This window comes from Gossypium hirsutum, chromosome D10 (assembly GCF_007990345.1).
Source record: "Gossypium hirsutum isolate 1008001.06 chromosome D10, Gossypium_hirsutum_v2.1, whole genome shotgun sequence".
In the NCBI taxonomy this organism is placed as follows: domain Eukaryota; kingdom Viridiplantae; phylum Streptophyta; class Magnoliopsida; order Malvales; family Malvaceae; genus Gossypium; species Gossypium hirsutum.
The window spans coordinates 63,131,534-63,146,876 of record NC_053446.1 but is presented as its reverse complement, the minus strand read 5'-3'; the positions used below and the strand labels follow the sequence as shown (position 1 = coordinate 63,146,876).

The window sequence follows — 15,343 nt, the reverse complement described above, 5'->3', positions numbered from 1 at the left end:
ATCCCTTATTCATGATATTCCAGTGTATCCATTCCCCAATATGAAAGTTGAAAAAAACATTCCAAGCATTCCTAGGTAATAAGGACTTCCACACCAATTGGGCGAAATCACAATCTCTCACAGCATGGATCGCTGATTCAATCGACTTGCCACACTGTTCACAAAAAGGAAAAAAAGACATACCTTTTGTGCGCGCTCCTCATTTGGAAAAATCTTATTCCAAACAAGCATCCACAAGAAAGTCCTAACTCTTTGAGGAATTTTCATTTTCCAAATGACTTCATCATCCCCGAGCTGACTAGATGAGATGGGGCAACAAAGGTGTTTGTATGACTCACGCATAGAAAATTTCTCGGCAGCCACCCACTTCCAAGAGAGATGATCCGCTCCCAACTCCCTTAGAGGAGGGTTGCAAGTTTGTATTCGGTTAACCACCTCTCTAGGGAGGACTGTTAAGAGCCAAGTGGAATTCCATTCCCCTTCCGCGTTTATTACATCACAAACGCGAATGGTTTCATCAAGAGTGCTACTACCATTGAAATGGAATTTTAGAGGCCCCAAATCATGTAGCCAAACATCATTCCAGAAATTAACCATTCCTCCATCATGAATTATCCAAATGATTCCCTTCTTCACTTCACTCCAAACATTTGCAATGGATCGCTAGACGTAAGAACAATTACTGCGATGCAAATCCTTAGGAATGATCCCATGAATATTATATTTGTTTCTAAGAATCCTTACCCATAGCGAATTTGTATTAGTCACCAAATTAAAGCCCAATTTTAAAAGAAATAACATGTTCTGGTCATACAATCGCCGAATACCAAGGCCGCCTTTATCAACTGCTCTACAAACATCACTCCAACTTACTAGAGCCACCTTTTTCCTTTCATTATTGGAACCCCAGAGGAAAGTTCGAACAACCTTTTCAATCTCCTTACAAATCATAATTGGAATTTGGGCCGTTGTCATAAAATAATTTGGGATCAACAAAAGAACTGACTTCACTAAAGTGAGCCTTCCAGCAAAAGATAGCTTACGAGCATCCCATCCATTTAAACAGTTTCGAATTTTATCCAGCACAAAGAAGAAAGTATTCCTCCCAACCCTACGATGAAAGAGAGGCATACCAAGATATTTTCCAAAATCCTCCACTCTAGAGAAACCCAATGATGGGTGTCGATTCCACCAATATAAACCTACGCCTTAATTTGCAAATTATGAAGTATAGGGAGTAGGGTCGATCCCTCAGAGACTGGTTTACTGTAAATTGTTACTCTCTTGACCAGATTTATGTCAGGGCAGCTGTCGTGTCCAAGAAATTTGGGGGGATAAAATTTGATGACCTAAAATAAACAGAAAAATAACGTAAAAAGTAAAAGTTGAAAATAGGATGATAAAAACAGTGAAATAAATATGAAGAAAGATTAATTAGAATAAGCTCAGCTTTAGGCACAAATTTTCCTCGTCTTTGAACCGATCCTTGAAATTGGATGAACTCCTCTTTTCCAATAAGCTAGTTATAGCTACCAAGGACGCCTCGGATACCAACTCTTCCTTTTGTAAATTAGTTATGGAACGTCCAATAACTAACCCTTACCGATCGAACAACCACGAAATGTTCGTGATTTAGAACTCCGACAGTTTTGCTTTCTAGAAGAGCCTAGCTCGAACCAATGCCCTCAACCGCGTGGAACATTTAAATCCGGTTACTACTTCCCTTGACGGAACCAAACAGCAATCTCCACTTGGCATGCCAATGTGTTCACAGAAAACCGATTAGAAACGTTCCTTTCAGAATTCCAACTGTACGTCTAATCACACTAACTCAAACGACGTCTTTTTGACTTAGTGTTGATCTGACTTTATGAGCTGACAAAATCATACTCTTAATCCGGAGAAATAATAAGTACTGGAATTTAGGAGTTAAATCGCTCGGGTTCGTAACTCACGAGTTTTGACAAGGTTAAATTCGACCTAAAGCTGAAAATGGGTTTAGTTGGCTAAGGTTTGGGGCATGTTGGTATTTGATAAATTAAATAAGGTAAATGGGTGAAAAGATGGGTGACGTGATTGATTATGGGGGTTGGGAAAATATATTAAAGTGGGGTGGTTGACTATTGGGAATGAAAAGAGAATTTGAAAAAGAAATTGTAAATTATGAGTGGTAACAAGCTGGAAATTTTAGGAATTGGAAGTAAAGGAAACTAAAGATAAATAATAAATTGTGAGAAACAACAATGCTACGTGAGAAAGGAGAGAATGAATTGAAAGATAAAAACTTAATATTTTTGATTGATGAATAAATGATCAATACAGGCTCTATTTATACTAGTGGATTTACTAAATTAGGAGCCAACTAGTCATAGAAAATTAAGGAAAAAAAATATTCCATGACAAAAAATATCCCAAAATAATCTCCCACTAAGTCAACAATTTCAGCTAATTATTCTTGGAAAAATTCTGCTCTGACCCTCCTTTTTTGCTTCTTTCTTCAATCTAGCCCAATTGTTTCCTTTTTCTTCTATTTAGCCTCAAATTGCATTTTTGCACAAAATTCAATAAATATGGCAAAATTAGTGGTGCATTCTCATAAATTAACCAATTTAATTACATAAAATATGTAACTTTAGCATTTAATCACCCAAATTGGCACTTAAGTCAACAGCTACCTCCTCTGTCACGTTGCTTGAGAAAATTATATGTGTCTTTTGCCTATTAACTTTATGGCCAGAGAACCAACAGAATCTATCCAACACATGTCTAAGGCCTTCTGCTCCTTGTACCATTGCTCTACCAAAAAGTAAAAGATCGTTAGCAAAAAAGAAATGAGAGACACCCGGACCTCAGCGTGAAATCATAATTGGTTCCCAAACCCCCTCTTCAATCGATGTCTCAATTAGATACCCCAGACGTTCCATGCCAAGAACAAACAAATAGGATGATGGAGGATCCCATTATTTCACACCTCTAGATGGATAAAATCTTCCTAGAGAGTTCCATCCCAGAGCAGTTGCAATGAAGATGATGAGACGCAGTGCATAATAGTTCTCACAAAAGTTGTGTAATGACAACTTAAAATTGATTAATCATGAATGAGATGATATATTTTGTAGATATAAAATTGAGATTACGGTGGTTTGCGACGATTTTAGAAGATGGAAAGTAATAAATGATTATGGGTGATTGAAATTTAAGTTCTTATAATAAATAGAATTTGAGAGGAGGAAGAAAAGTAGTTGGGAGTGCGAGTGTAGAGAGAGATCCATGTTATTTGGTATATGTGGGTCTTTAAAAGGGGTGTCTTTGTTCATTCCCAAAGCACCACGTGTCATTTCGATATTAGTTTCGTACTCCTTAGAATCTAGTCTACCTATTGGTATCTTGTCCCTATAAATACAGAATATCGTGTCAAAACAATGGATAAATATGATGTAAAGGTGGCAACTATTTTATCCATGTAAAGCATTGCGAGGTCTTGGCCTCGTAGGTGCACTTAGCTCACACAATAATTCTTAGTTTGATATATTGACTTGCAAGGTTGGTAGGACATGGTGTTAGCTTGCGAGATGTACGAATAACACATATTATCAAAAATAAATTATTTATATTTTATTTTAAAATTTTAATAAACATACACATATTACCAAAACAAATAATCATCACATTTAAAACACATCTTGAATGACAACTTAAAAAACGTCATAAGTTCATGTCACTGTATGTTTCATGCCAAAACTTACCTCTTAAAAAATTGGTGGGAAACTTTTTTGTAATGCCTCGGCAAAATTGTGATGATAAAAAATCAATGCTAATGTAAATTCTTATTAGTGATGAATTATTATCTTTTTTAAAAAGATTTTTTTGGAAAAAAATTATGATTAATAGGCTTTGTTCATGAGAATGTGATTCATTGTATTTATGATACATAAAAGGTGACATTATTTTTTTTGTCACAAAAATTGTTTAACTTGATTAACAAAGTAATTTGTCACTCTTTATTACTTTCTTATATTTTATATTACGACATAGATTTGTGTCACTTAATGTTTAGTGCCAAAAGTTATCACCAAAAAATCGGTGGGAAAACTATTTTAGTGGCAATTTTATTTTTATTTGACATTTTGTTTTTGTCAAGAAATTTTTAAATGTGTTGTTTTATGATGAAATTTATAATCTAGCACCACTATCATAAATATATTTTATCATCGACACTTTTAGCTTATCATTATTATGAAGAAAATGTAGTGACACTCATCAGCGTCACTAAAAGTGTATTACTAATGATAATAAAACTACCTTCCCAAAATTTAAACTTTAATTACAGATATCCATGGGGTGGGGTGAATTTATTTTTTCTTTTTAGAACTTTCTATGCTATTTAGATAAATATCATGGCAAATTTAAGTGTCTATGCATGCTTAAAAACATTCCATTTTTTTTAGCTCAATCAATTCATTACAAGCAAAATGGAGTAATAAAAACTCTCAGCTCATGTCTGATCGACAGAGCTGCAAAAAATAGTAGTAAAACCTACAAAGAAATATAACAGCAAGCAGATTGCACTAATACAAATCACCAAGAAACAATAGATTACCAATAAGCTTTAAAGAAGTGATTCCTGGACAGTCCAGCGTTTGCCAATGAATTAGCCATACCATTCTTCTGACTATTTGTGACCACAAACTTTATCTCCACCAAATGCCGTAATCCTCCTTCAATGTCCGCAAATAATTTTCTTACCGACCATGGTCGTAAACGTCTATACTTCGGCCAATCAGAAACACTACTCAGTTCAAACTCTACAAGCAGAGGAACATTTACCTTCCGCATCAAATCAATAAATATCTCCGTTGCAACTTTGATAGCCATTACTACCGCTTGCTCCACTCCCCACGCACCACATTTACCAAAAAAAAAAGAGCCAATACCACTCCCTTTTCGTCCCTCAACACCCCTCCACAGCTCGCAGCCTCCTCCACAACTACTCCAACCACGTTAAATTTCAACCAACCCGTAGGAGGCGGATCCCAAACACAATCCCTATCCTCCCCAATTTTCTACCCGACCTGCAATCCTTAGGCCGTCCCCACCAATCAACCTCCCAAAATATACAATCAACATGTACCGATCTAGCCCACATCAACGGTAATACAATGGTGCAATAATGTTAATATGGTGCAATCCTTAAAAACATTCCACTTTTTATTAAAACAATGTTAATATGATGCAATATCTAAAAAAACAATGGTAATACAATGATGCAATAATGTTAAATTATTAATTAATCAAGCTCACATAATAATCTTTATGAATATAGAAAATTAAAGCTCCTCTTTTCTCTTCAGAAAATTCGAAATACTTTCCAAAACTCTGCTAGGTAGAATGAAGTCGTAACTTAGAAAAAAAAAAAACACCAAAGTCGTGTTTTGTCTCAAATTCTTTGGGCTTTGATATTTACTGATGCCTTTTTTTTTTTGTTAAACGCGTATTTGTTCAAAGCTTTGTTTGATATATATATGTGTGAGTGTGTGTTTTATTGTAATTGTTCTACTCTTACTTCATTGTTTTTCAATTTTATCGGTTTGGATCTTTTCTGTAGATACTCTATTTGATGATTCTTATCCTTTTTATTCTATGTTTGGAATTTTGTGTTGAACAATTTTGGATATTTCTTCAAGTTGGTGTATTTCATGTCAATTTTATTTGGGTTTTTAATGTTTGATTTGCTAACTATTTATGTGAAAATTGATGTTGTAATTTAGAAAAGGGAAAAAGAGAGTTGGGGAGACATTTACAAAGCTCTATAGTTGGCATTTTGCTCATAAGGAGATGTGCATTTTAATGGTGAGCCTTGATGAAGCTGTTAAAACCATTATTTTATACAAGCTTAAGCTCGGCTAAATCGTCACCACAATCCAAATCATTGGTGAGTGTACGTCAAAAATTCACTTGTCCCATTGAACTTGTAGTAGGTAATTTCATAAAATTCAATGGCTAGCCTAAATTGATGAAATCATATAATTATATATTTAAATTTGCTTCCAATTGAGTGTTAACTTTATTGGTATGGACATTGTTGCTAATGCAGGAAGATGTGGGTTTGAGTGCGCTGAAATGCATTATGTTCTTATTTATAAATTGAGAGGGGTTATGGGTAGTTCTAGACATCCTGTCAAAAAAAATAAATATGACCAAAACCTATAATGAGTATATCCCATACTCTTTTTACTTCTTAGACCTTGACTTGATCATGGGCTTGGGCAAAAAAGGCCTGTTTTCTAAACATACCTAGCCTTGGGTAAGTTTTTTTTGCCCAACTTGGCCCGAATTTGCAAAAAAAAAATAAAAATCTACTGCCTTTTGCTTCTGTTTTGGTGTTATTTCGCTATTATATCACTACTATTTTGTTATGATTGTTTGAATATTGTATAAGTCTTGTTTTATTGTTAATTTTGTTACTATTTTTGAGGTATTTGTTTGCTAAGTTGCACCTATCTTGGTATTTTTTAAATTTATTTTTAATTTGTTGGGAAACATTTATTTTAATGTTTTTAGTGTATTTGATGTATTATATTTTTTAAATTTATTTTATATAAAAATAATAATATAAAAAATTTAATACGGACAAGTTGGGTCAAACTCGGGTTTTAGCACTTTTATCCGAGTTGAATTTGAACAAAATTTTAAACCTATTCTTTTAGCCAAATCCGGTCCTAAAATTTTATTGAGGCTCGACCGATGACCTCAACTTAGACCATGATTATAAATTGAGACTATGTTCAATTTTCTGTTATTAAAGAGCATTTGAAGGCTCATATTTAAGATTTTATCATATATTAGAAGTGAAATACATAGTACTATTTGGTTAGTCTTTTTATGGCTCATAATCTTTGAATTTATGCAAATGATAAAGTTGGAAAATTTTACATGAAAAAGGTAATAAAATAGAAAAATCTTTGTAAATTAATTATATTGAAGGTAGCAAGCAAAGTCTCGTTTTGATTTGTCATCAGATTGTGCTTTCTTCACCGGTTTAAATATTTGTTGATGATGGAAGACTGAAATATTAGATGCCATTACTAGGTGACAGGTCATTTTCTTTCTCTGTTCACTCCATTGCTCCATGTCATTTCATTTCACTTTTTTACTCCATATCATTTCAAATATTTACATCAGTGAAAAAAAAAACATAAAATCTTAAATAATAGCCTAACAAATTTAAAGGTTAGACATAAAATCAATTCTATTAATGTTAGGACGAATCCGAAATTAGGTGTTAGGCAGAGTTGGTAGGTCATTTTTGTCTAAGATAAACATCAAAGAAGATGGTGGGTGGTGAATCTAATCCTCTAAACACATCTCCACATGCTTAGCTACTCAGTCTCCAGCTTTGTTAGCATCTCTTCTCATCCTTTGAATTAAAAAGTTGTTCACCTGATTTTTCAAAGTATCAAACCTCTTTAGAACCAGTTTCAGTTTCCACTTTCTATCAGAATCATTTTTTTTTTAATTTTAGAGAAGACAATAAGAGAATCAGTTTCCAGAAGCACATTCTCCCATATGTTTTTAACAGCAACTTCAACCCCTTTACTGGCCGTCATAGCTTCTACAACCTCATCCTCATCCGCTATCACCCTCTCAGTTGCTCCATCAAGAACCATTCCTCTACAATCTCTACGAATGACACCTACATCAGCTTTACCATTTTTAACATCTAATGCCCCATCACAGTTAATCTTAATCCATCCTTCAGTTTATCATAGAAAATTAACCATAACTAGTCTTTGTTTATAATCGAGATATAAAAAGTAAAAAAAAAAAAAAGTCTGGGTCATAGACAACAAATTAGCTCATGAATAGAACACTAATCTGCTGAAACAAGTTGAAATATAATGAAACAAATTGGTCTATTTTTTTCAAAGTACTTTGGGGAGTTCGAAGCCTTTGCTCAACTAGCCATCCCACTAGCAAACCATAAAACTACCCATCTTTATAATAAAACATAAGAAGATTTAAATATGTAACTATATCAATTCATTAATTTAGGCTTGATGATAGATAATCAACTGGCCATTGAATATGAAATTACTTACTACAAGTCCAATGGGGAATGTGAATTTGCCATACACTTACCAATGGTTTAGATTGTGGTGAGCATTTTGCCGAGCTTAAGTTTGTATAAAATAATGACTTTTGAAACATCCCAAAATTTTCAATGTCTTTATACATTACTATTCCGGGAATTGAACAGAAAATTCTCAGAAAATAAAATTTGATTAATTATTGATTCAAATTAAGGTAAGATATTAGAGGATTTATTATTGAGAAGTGATAAAAGTGATAAGGGATTTTAGTGGGATTGTGTCAAAAAAGTGAAATTAAGCGAATATGAAAACTATTATAAGGGTATTTTGGTCATTGCATAGGTATTTTAGAATTTTGAATCATGAGTGATTATGAGAAAAATTGCAAAGCATTAGATTTAATTTTGAGCATGTATTGTCGATTGAGTCTTTTAACTCGATTGGTATGGGCATTGTTGCTAATGCAGGAGAATGTTGGTTCGAGTGTGCTGAAGTATATTATCCTCCTATTTATATGGGTTAAAACAGCACCTCATGAATCAAAACTGAAAAAAGTTGTCAAATTTAAAAATTAAATGTTAATTTAATATTTTTTTCTTTTGAAACATATTTTAACGACACATTTATTCGTATTGCCTCAAATTAGATAAACGCACAATAGGCACAACAACAAGCGGCTCCGCCTTCGACAACACCAATTGTAGCTTCTCTTTTACATCAGGTTTTCTCCCATTTGGCAATTCCCATTCAAAACAATGCAACAATGTCGCCAAAATCTGCATCATAATTTTCTCTGCCAATGGAATCCCAACACAAATCCTCCTCCCCGATCCAAACGGGAAAAAATGGAAACAATTTCCTGTATAATTCCTTTTCTCAGTGTCTTTCAAGAACCTTTCTGGCTCGAATCGAAGAGGGTCTTCCCAGAACTCGGCATCCCTTTGTATTGCCCACACATTGAAGAAAATATTGGAATTTTTAGGGATGGTGTAACCAGCTACGATTGTGGTCTCGCTCGACATGTGCGGAAATAACAAGGGAGCTGGTGGGTGAATTCGGAACGTTTCTTTCAGCACTGCTTCTAAGTAGGGCAAACGAGGAAGATGGGACTCTTCAACGCTAGTTTGGTCCCCAATTATTGCATCCAATTCCTCGGTGACTCTTCGTAGTTTATTTGGGTGTCGTAGTAATTCCGTCATCGCCCATTCCATTGTTGTAGATGTTGTGTCTGTACTGCCGATTATAATATCCTATACCCACAATTAGAAACAAAGGATTAAAACTAATCAAAATTTAATTAAAATTGAATTAATTGATCAAATAGAGATAATTTTAATTAATTTTGATTTTGATTAGAGGATTCAATTAAAGTATACTAGAATGGTTTCACCCAACTAGGTTTTCGATTATTTATTTATTGAGTAAATTATAGAGTAAAAATTTAAAGGTTATAATATGTTCCAAATTTTTATATTCTTTTTATATTTAGAATTTAGTATACATATATTTTTTTATGGATTTAGTCCTACTTCTTGAATTAAAAAATTCAGGTCCAATTATTTACACTACTAAAATTCTTTTGTTAAAGCCAATGTGATGTTTAAAAAAAAAAAAAGATACCCACTCGGTATCCATGTTTTAAAAAAATGTCATTTTAACGGTGTTAACACTTCTTAAAAATTCACATCAATATTTTAATTAAAATAAAATATTTAGACCAACTAATGATATTATAGAATTTAATGTGTCAAATTAGGTCAAAATTAAAATATAGAGATTAAATTTCAAATCTTAATTAAGTATAGGATCAAAAACTGAAATCTAACCATTCTTAAATAATCTCAAAAGAAAAAAAAAATAAGTAGAAGGACTAACTAAAATTTAACTATTATATTAAAAAAGTAAAGCAATGGACAGGTGTTATAGAAGAAAAGGCTTAGTCTTCATTTTATTTTTTTTAAACTTTTTATGTTTCTTTTACAGTTCATGTTTAAGTAGAGTCGTCCTTTTAGATTAAATAGGCTAATTGTTTGTTTTTATATCAATAATCGAATTAATTAATTTTATATACTTTAAAATAAGATTCAATCCAGGTGAATGTACCATTAGTTCAAAATATATTGTTAATCCCTGTAATTTTATAGAATTTAAAATTTTATCTATGTATTTTAAAAAGTTAAATTGTTTTATTTTTTAATTTAAAAATTCTAATTTAGTCATTAGTACCTTTAGTATTTTCATTTAAATTTTATTAAGTTTTTTTATTTTCCGTCAATTATTATCACATCATATAACAACACTCTAATTAACATTTTTAATTTAAAAAATGATTAATAGTATTAAATTTAGACTCAAATTTTAAAATTTGAAAAATAAAATAATTAAATTCTTAAAAATAAAAACATATAAATTAAATTTCAAATTTATGAAAATTAGAAACACTTATGATATATTTTTCTAAATTTAAAATTTTGGTAAATTTAAAATTTAACCGATGATATTTCAAAATTTAATCCCCTGCTTACCAGCAGCAAAGCCTTTATTTCCTTGATGGATATTGAAGTTTTGGCATCTCCTCTTTGGTTCAGTTCCAACAATTGCTGCAAAAAATCCTTGCTGCCCGCCGTTTTTGGTCCCTCTCCGAGCGTCGTTCGCTGCTCTATCACCGATTCAAAAAACCCGTAAAACCACGACATGTGCTTCTTGGTTTTGGATTCAATTCCTTGCAAATCCAATGGCTTCAGCACCGGGAAAATATCAGAAACGTTGGGTTCTCCGAACAACCCCACAAATTCCTCTACTCGATCCTTAAGTTCAAGCCCAAGCTTCGCTTCTTCTCCGTTCAACGAACCACCCCATAGCATGCTGATTGTAACGCTCAGCATTGTTAAGAATATTTGTTCGCTGAGGTTAATGGGTAACCCAATTTTCCCAAGGATATTCTTAACCGTATGCCGGATCTCTCGTCGGCGAAACTCGTAGCAGGCATCGAGGCCTTCTTTGCTCATTATTTCTCGCACGACGAGCTTACGCAGCTTGTGTAATCCTGGGCCATTGGGTCTCCACAGGATATCGAGTCCGGCGTAGGTTCCGGTCACGGCCGCCGCAGGAACATCGCGGTTGGCGAAGATGGCGTCGTGGTCTTTGAGGATTTGTTTGGCGATTGATGGTGAGCTTATGATGACGTAAACTTTTCTTCCCAACTGAAGCTTGATGATAGGGCCATGGATTTTGGATTGTTTGGTTACATACTGGAGGAAATCGGGTTTGATGAAAAGGAGGTGGCCGAGTATCGGCAAGCCTGGCGGGCCTGGCGGCAGCGGCGGAGGCTTGGTTTTGATGATGAAATTCTTAACCAACCGTGAGAAATAGATAATTACTAGCGTCGCCACCGTGAGAGTGACTGCCACTTCGGTAATAGTGAACACAGCAAGTCCGTCGCCGCCGGGCAACCTGCCATTGCTGGCAAGGACTACAACCTTAACGTAGAAATTGGACATTGGTGGGTACTCTGGTTCGAATAGAAAAAAAGGCAGAGGAAACGGAGGACTTAGGCTCCCTATACACGCCAAATAATAATAGGAAGTATACTCGATATGTAACACGTAACCAATCTAATAATTTATGTATTTATGTTATTTTCGTATTAAATTAATACATTAATAATATTTATTGTTAGTTTTTTTTTCATAATTTTATTGTATAAATAAAGTATATTATCTTTCCGTATTATGTTTTATGTAATTTTTTGACACAATGTCTAAAATTATCTATAATATCTCTTTAACTCATAAATAAGAGGATAATGTGCATCAGCGTATTCTAACCCATGTCCTTTTACATTAATAATGATGTTTATGACAATCAAGTTAAAACTCAATCGACTATAATTTAAACAAATGTCAGCTTGGATATTACGTGAAGTAGGAGACGACACTAAAGGAGTAGACAAAAGCATTGGTCCCTCTTGGTTTACCAAATTGCTAGTTTAGGCCTTCACGTTTTGGTAAATTTTATCAGGTTTAGCTTCAGTCTCTATTATATATTTTTTTGTTTTGCTCTAAATACAAAGTATATTTAAAATGTGTGAATTAAATTAAATATATGTCTACTATATGGAAAAAAAAATAGTGAGAGCTTTATATATTTTCTAATACGTAAGATGTTAATTATTCATAAAAAAAATTGTCACGTATTAAATATTTGATAGACGTTTTTATATGTTTGAGTGTAAAATTGGTAAAATGTGGAAAGTATTATTTTATGGTGGCGGTCTCTTTAAACTGTTGACGAAAAGAAAAGCGGAAAACACTGACTGGTGACTTTGATTAAGCCATTATTCTTTTAAATTATTTAATTCTAATAATCAAATTTCAATTCCCTACAATTTCATATACCGTAAAAAGAAGTGTCAATTATTAGCTGAATTACATATAAATGCTGAATTTTTTTTTATTTCGGGAAATTAGGTTGAAAATTTATCGATTAATATTCTTTTTTGAGAGAGAAAGAAAAATGTATTCTGTAGGACGCGTTTTTAGGCCAACGATAACAAGTCCCTAAATGATAACAATTCCAATGACTATAGGATATCACCAGTTATATTTTTCCCTATATAAACCCCTTCAAACCTTATTCTTTTCAACTCAATTATCAATTCTCACTTTTTAGTTCTCAAATTTTTTTTATTCTCAATTGTTAATTCTTGATTTTTTATTCAAAATTCTCAATTCTTAATTTTTTTTAAAATTTTTCTCTGAACCCTTCGATTTTATTTTATTCCCCTGAAGTTGTAACCAAGGGGCAAAACTGATGAATGTCGAACGATTCCTTGGTGTCTTGGTATGAGTTTTGTAGCAATGATGTGAATCCACCACACAACCGTGTGGTCGGACTTTTTGCTTCTTGATTTGCCGTGGAATTTGGAGGACATGGTGTAATCGAGATCAGGCCACCTTTGTCCTCTTCGACGAAGTCAGCATATAACTCTAGTACAGCATTCCCACTAGAGCAATAGGATTCAATCACCGTCTCCAACTCGTTATTCCTGGTGATCTAAAAAATGACATATCTAACGGGGTTGAATTACGTTAGATATCTACATTTTAGGCTCGAAATTCTTCTACGGATCCCCACTTTGTGCCTAATCCTTGCTCGAAGTTCTTTTAACGTTATGCTCCAATTGAATGCCGGATCTTCAGATTGGGCTGATACAAAAATGGGCCCAATCTCAGTCTCACAAATTTAATCATTGTAATGGATAATAGCTCTGAATCGTCTACTCATCTTTAAGTAAATAGCATGTTCCACAAGTTTAAAATCGAAAAAATAATAAATATATATATAGTCATCATCACCCAAATTAAATTACCTACACGTAATTTAACGAATTACCTTTACTTAGACAACTACCATGAAATTCAAGTTTTTGACGACAACCCACTTCTCATAATGCCAGGTACCCTTATGGAAACAATCTACTTGAAAGGTCGGTATGGAAACTCAAGGCATAGAGTTGAAGTTGAAAATTGAGAGGGAAAAAATGCTCCTCGTAGGGGGTGTTTCCAGTAAACGTGTTCTATAATATCATGTATTTCTTGGGTTGTAATGTCTGAAGTTGAAAATGGTGGGGGAGAAAACACTCCCCTGCAGCGACGTTTTCAGTAAGGCAGTAATAATAAATTTTATCTCGAGAATCCTGGGTTGCAATTGGCTCAGAAACAGAACCAATCAAGTTAGGGTTAAGGTTCAAACACTTAGATCTCAATTGAAAACGCTTCCTATAGGGCAAGCTTTCATGTCATTTGTCTGACATGTCAATGGAAAACGTGTCATGCAAGGAGTGTTTTCTCTCTAAGCGTTTCAACCCTAACCCTAACTTGATTGCTTCTGTCTTTGAGCTGACTGTAACCCGAGATTCCCTGTAACCTCCCTAACCCAATCCAAAAGTTATGGATGGGTTCTAAAGGCCACATTGACCACCAAAATGGCCTAGACAAAAACAATCAGATTTTTAGAAATTTACTTATAAAATATCTTATCATTTTTTAGAAAATTGTAATGGGTTTCTCTCTATGTTATAAAAACATTAATTTTTTGCCAAGTTCATTTAAAACCCAATTAAAAATATTCTTTAAAAAAACATATTTACCATTAATTTGTTATTTTGAATTTCGAAAATTAGTTTTTGCAGCGGAAAATCCGTTGTGTTTAATTTGTTAATAAAACCATAACTCATAATTTTCATGACCAATTACTTAACCAGTCTGGTTATTTATCTTGTCCAATCTAGCGTCCATGCATGCAATATACTAAATTATCCCAAAAACTAAACCCATACCACAGTTCGTAAATAAATTTTTACAACTCGAGTAAATAAAATTATAAAATAAAAATAAAAAATCTGATATGAGACCTCTGAATGTCAAGTCTAGGTCCTAACTTCTCAATTACCTGTAAAATGTTAAACTAATAGGATGAGCTATGAAGCTCATTGTGAGTCTTAATCAATAGTAAATAGTATACCAAAGACCATAAAATCATTTATGAACACAGAAATATCAGATACATCAATATCACCAATCACTGTATTATCAGAGTATATCATATCCCTGAATTTATGCACACGTACATGAATTTTAATGCAGTTTTCCTACCTAACCATCTGCTACACACCATATCTAACCATACACACCATATTAGAAGGAGCCTTAGCTCATTATTAAACCACCGGTAACAAAAAAAAAAATCGTAGTTATACTACAAGTGAAATTATGTGGACAAACCACCAGAACAGTGTTGCGAATCAATCGCCAGAACAATATGCGAGCAAATCACCAGAACTCCAAACATAATTCTAAAATTGTAGATTTACCGCCAGAACTCCATTAATTGCGAATTGACCACCAAAACTCCATAGATCTCCTTTGTCTCCAATCAAGCCAAACGCAGTGAGTAATGTCATTATATCAGAATAGTAGAATCAGATACAATATAATATAGAAGCATGCCATGATCACGCGATCAATGATCAAAACAGTGGTTTGCTTTACAATCGTGCAAACAAGAGATACATAAAATAACAACATGCTTAACATGCATTCAATGAAGCAGAACAGTGGGCATGCACTTAGGCAATTGACGATTATAATTAAGGACTGATCGACAAACACACAACATGCTAAAACAACAAGAAATTAAAGTTAATCGGCACCCAAACAGTAGGCAGAACATTTAGATGGCAAACGGTGCAA

The 15,343-nt window shown here is 33.5% G+C and overlaps 1 protein-coding gene and 1 long non-coding RNA gene across 2 annotated transcripts; one reads left to right on the top strand and one right to left on the bottom strand.

Moving 5' to 3' along the window:
• Positions 1–8,636: 8,636 nt before the first annotated feature.
• LOC107936437 (cytochrome P450 76T24) lies at positions 8,637–11,703 on the bottom strand. The gene is made up of 2 exons (XM_016869163.2): positions 10,616–11,703; positions 8,637–9,340 (listed from the first exon to the last, which is right to left on the bottom strand). Exons 1-2 carry the CDS (start codon positions 11,588–11,590, stop codon positions 8,714–8,716), a joined length of 1,602 nt encoding a protein of 533 aa, XP_016724652.1. The 5' UTR covers positions 11,591–11,703; the 3' UTR covers positions 8,637–8,713.
• A 1,030-nt stretch (positions 11,704–12,733) lies between these two features.
• Positions 12,734–14,196, top strand: LOC121222562 (uncharacterized). Its single transcript, XR_005919866.1, has 2 exons — positions 12,734–13,343; positions 13,549–14,196. It is a non-coding gene; the product is annotated as an uncharacterized lncRNA (long non-coding RNA).
• The last annotated feature ends 1,147 nt before the right edge of the window (positions 14,197–15,343 follow it).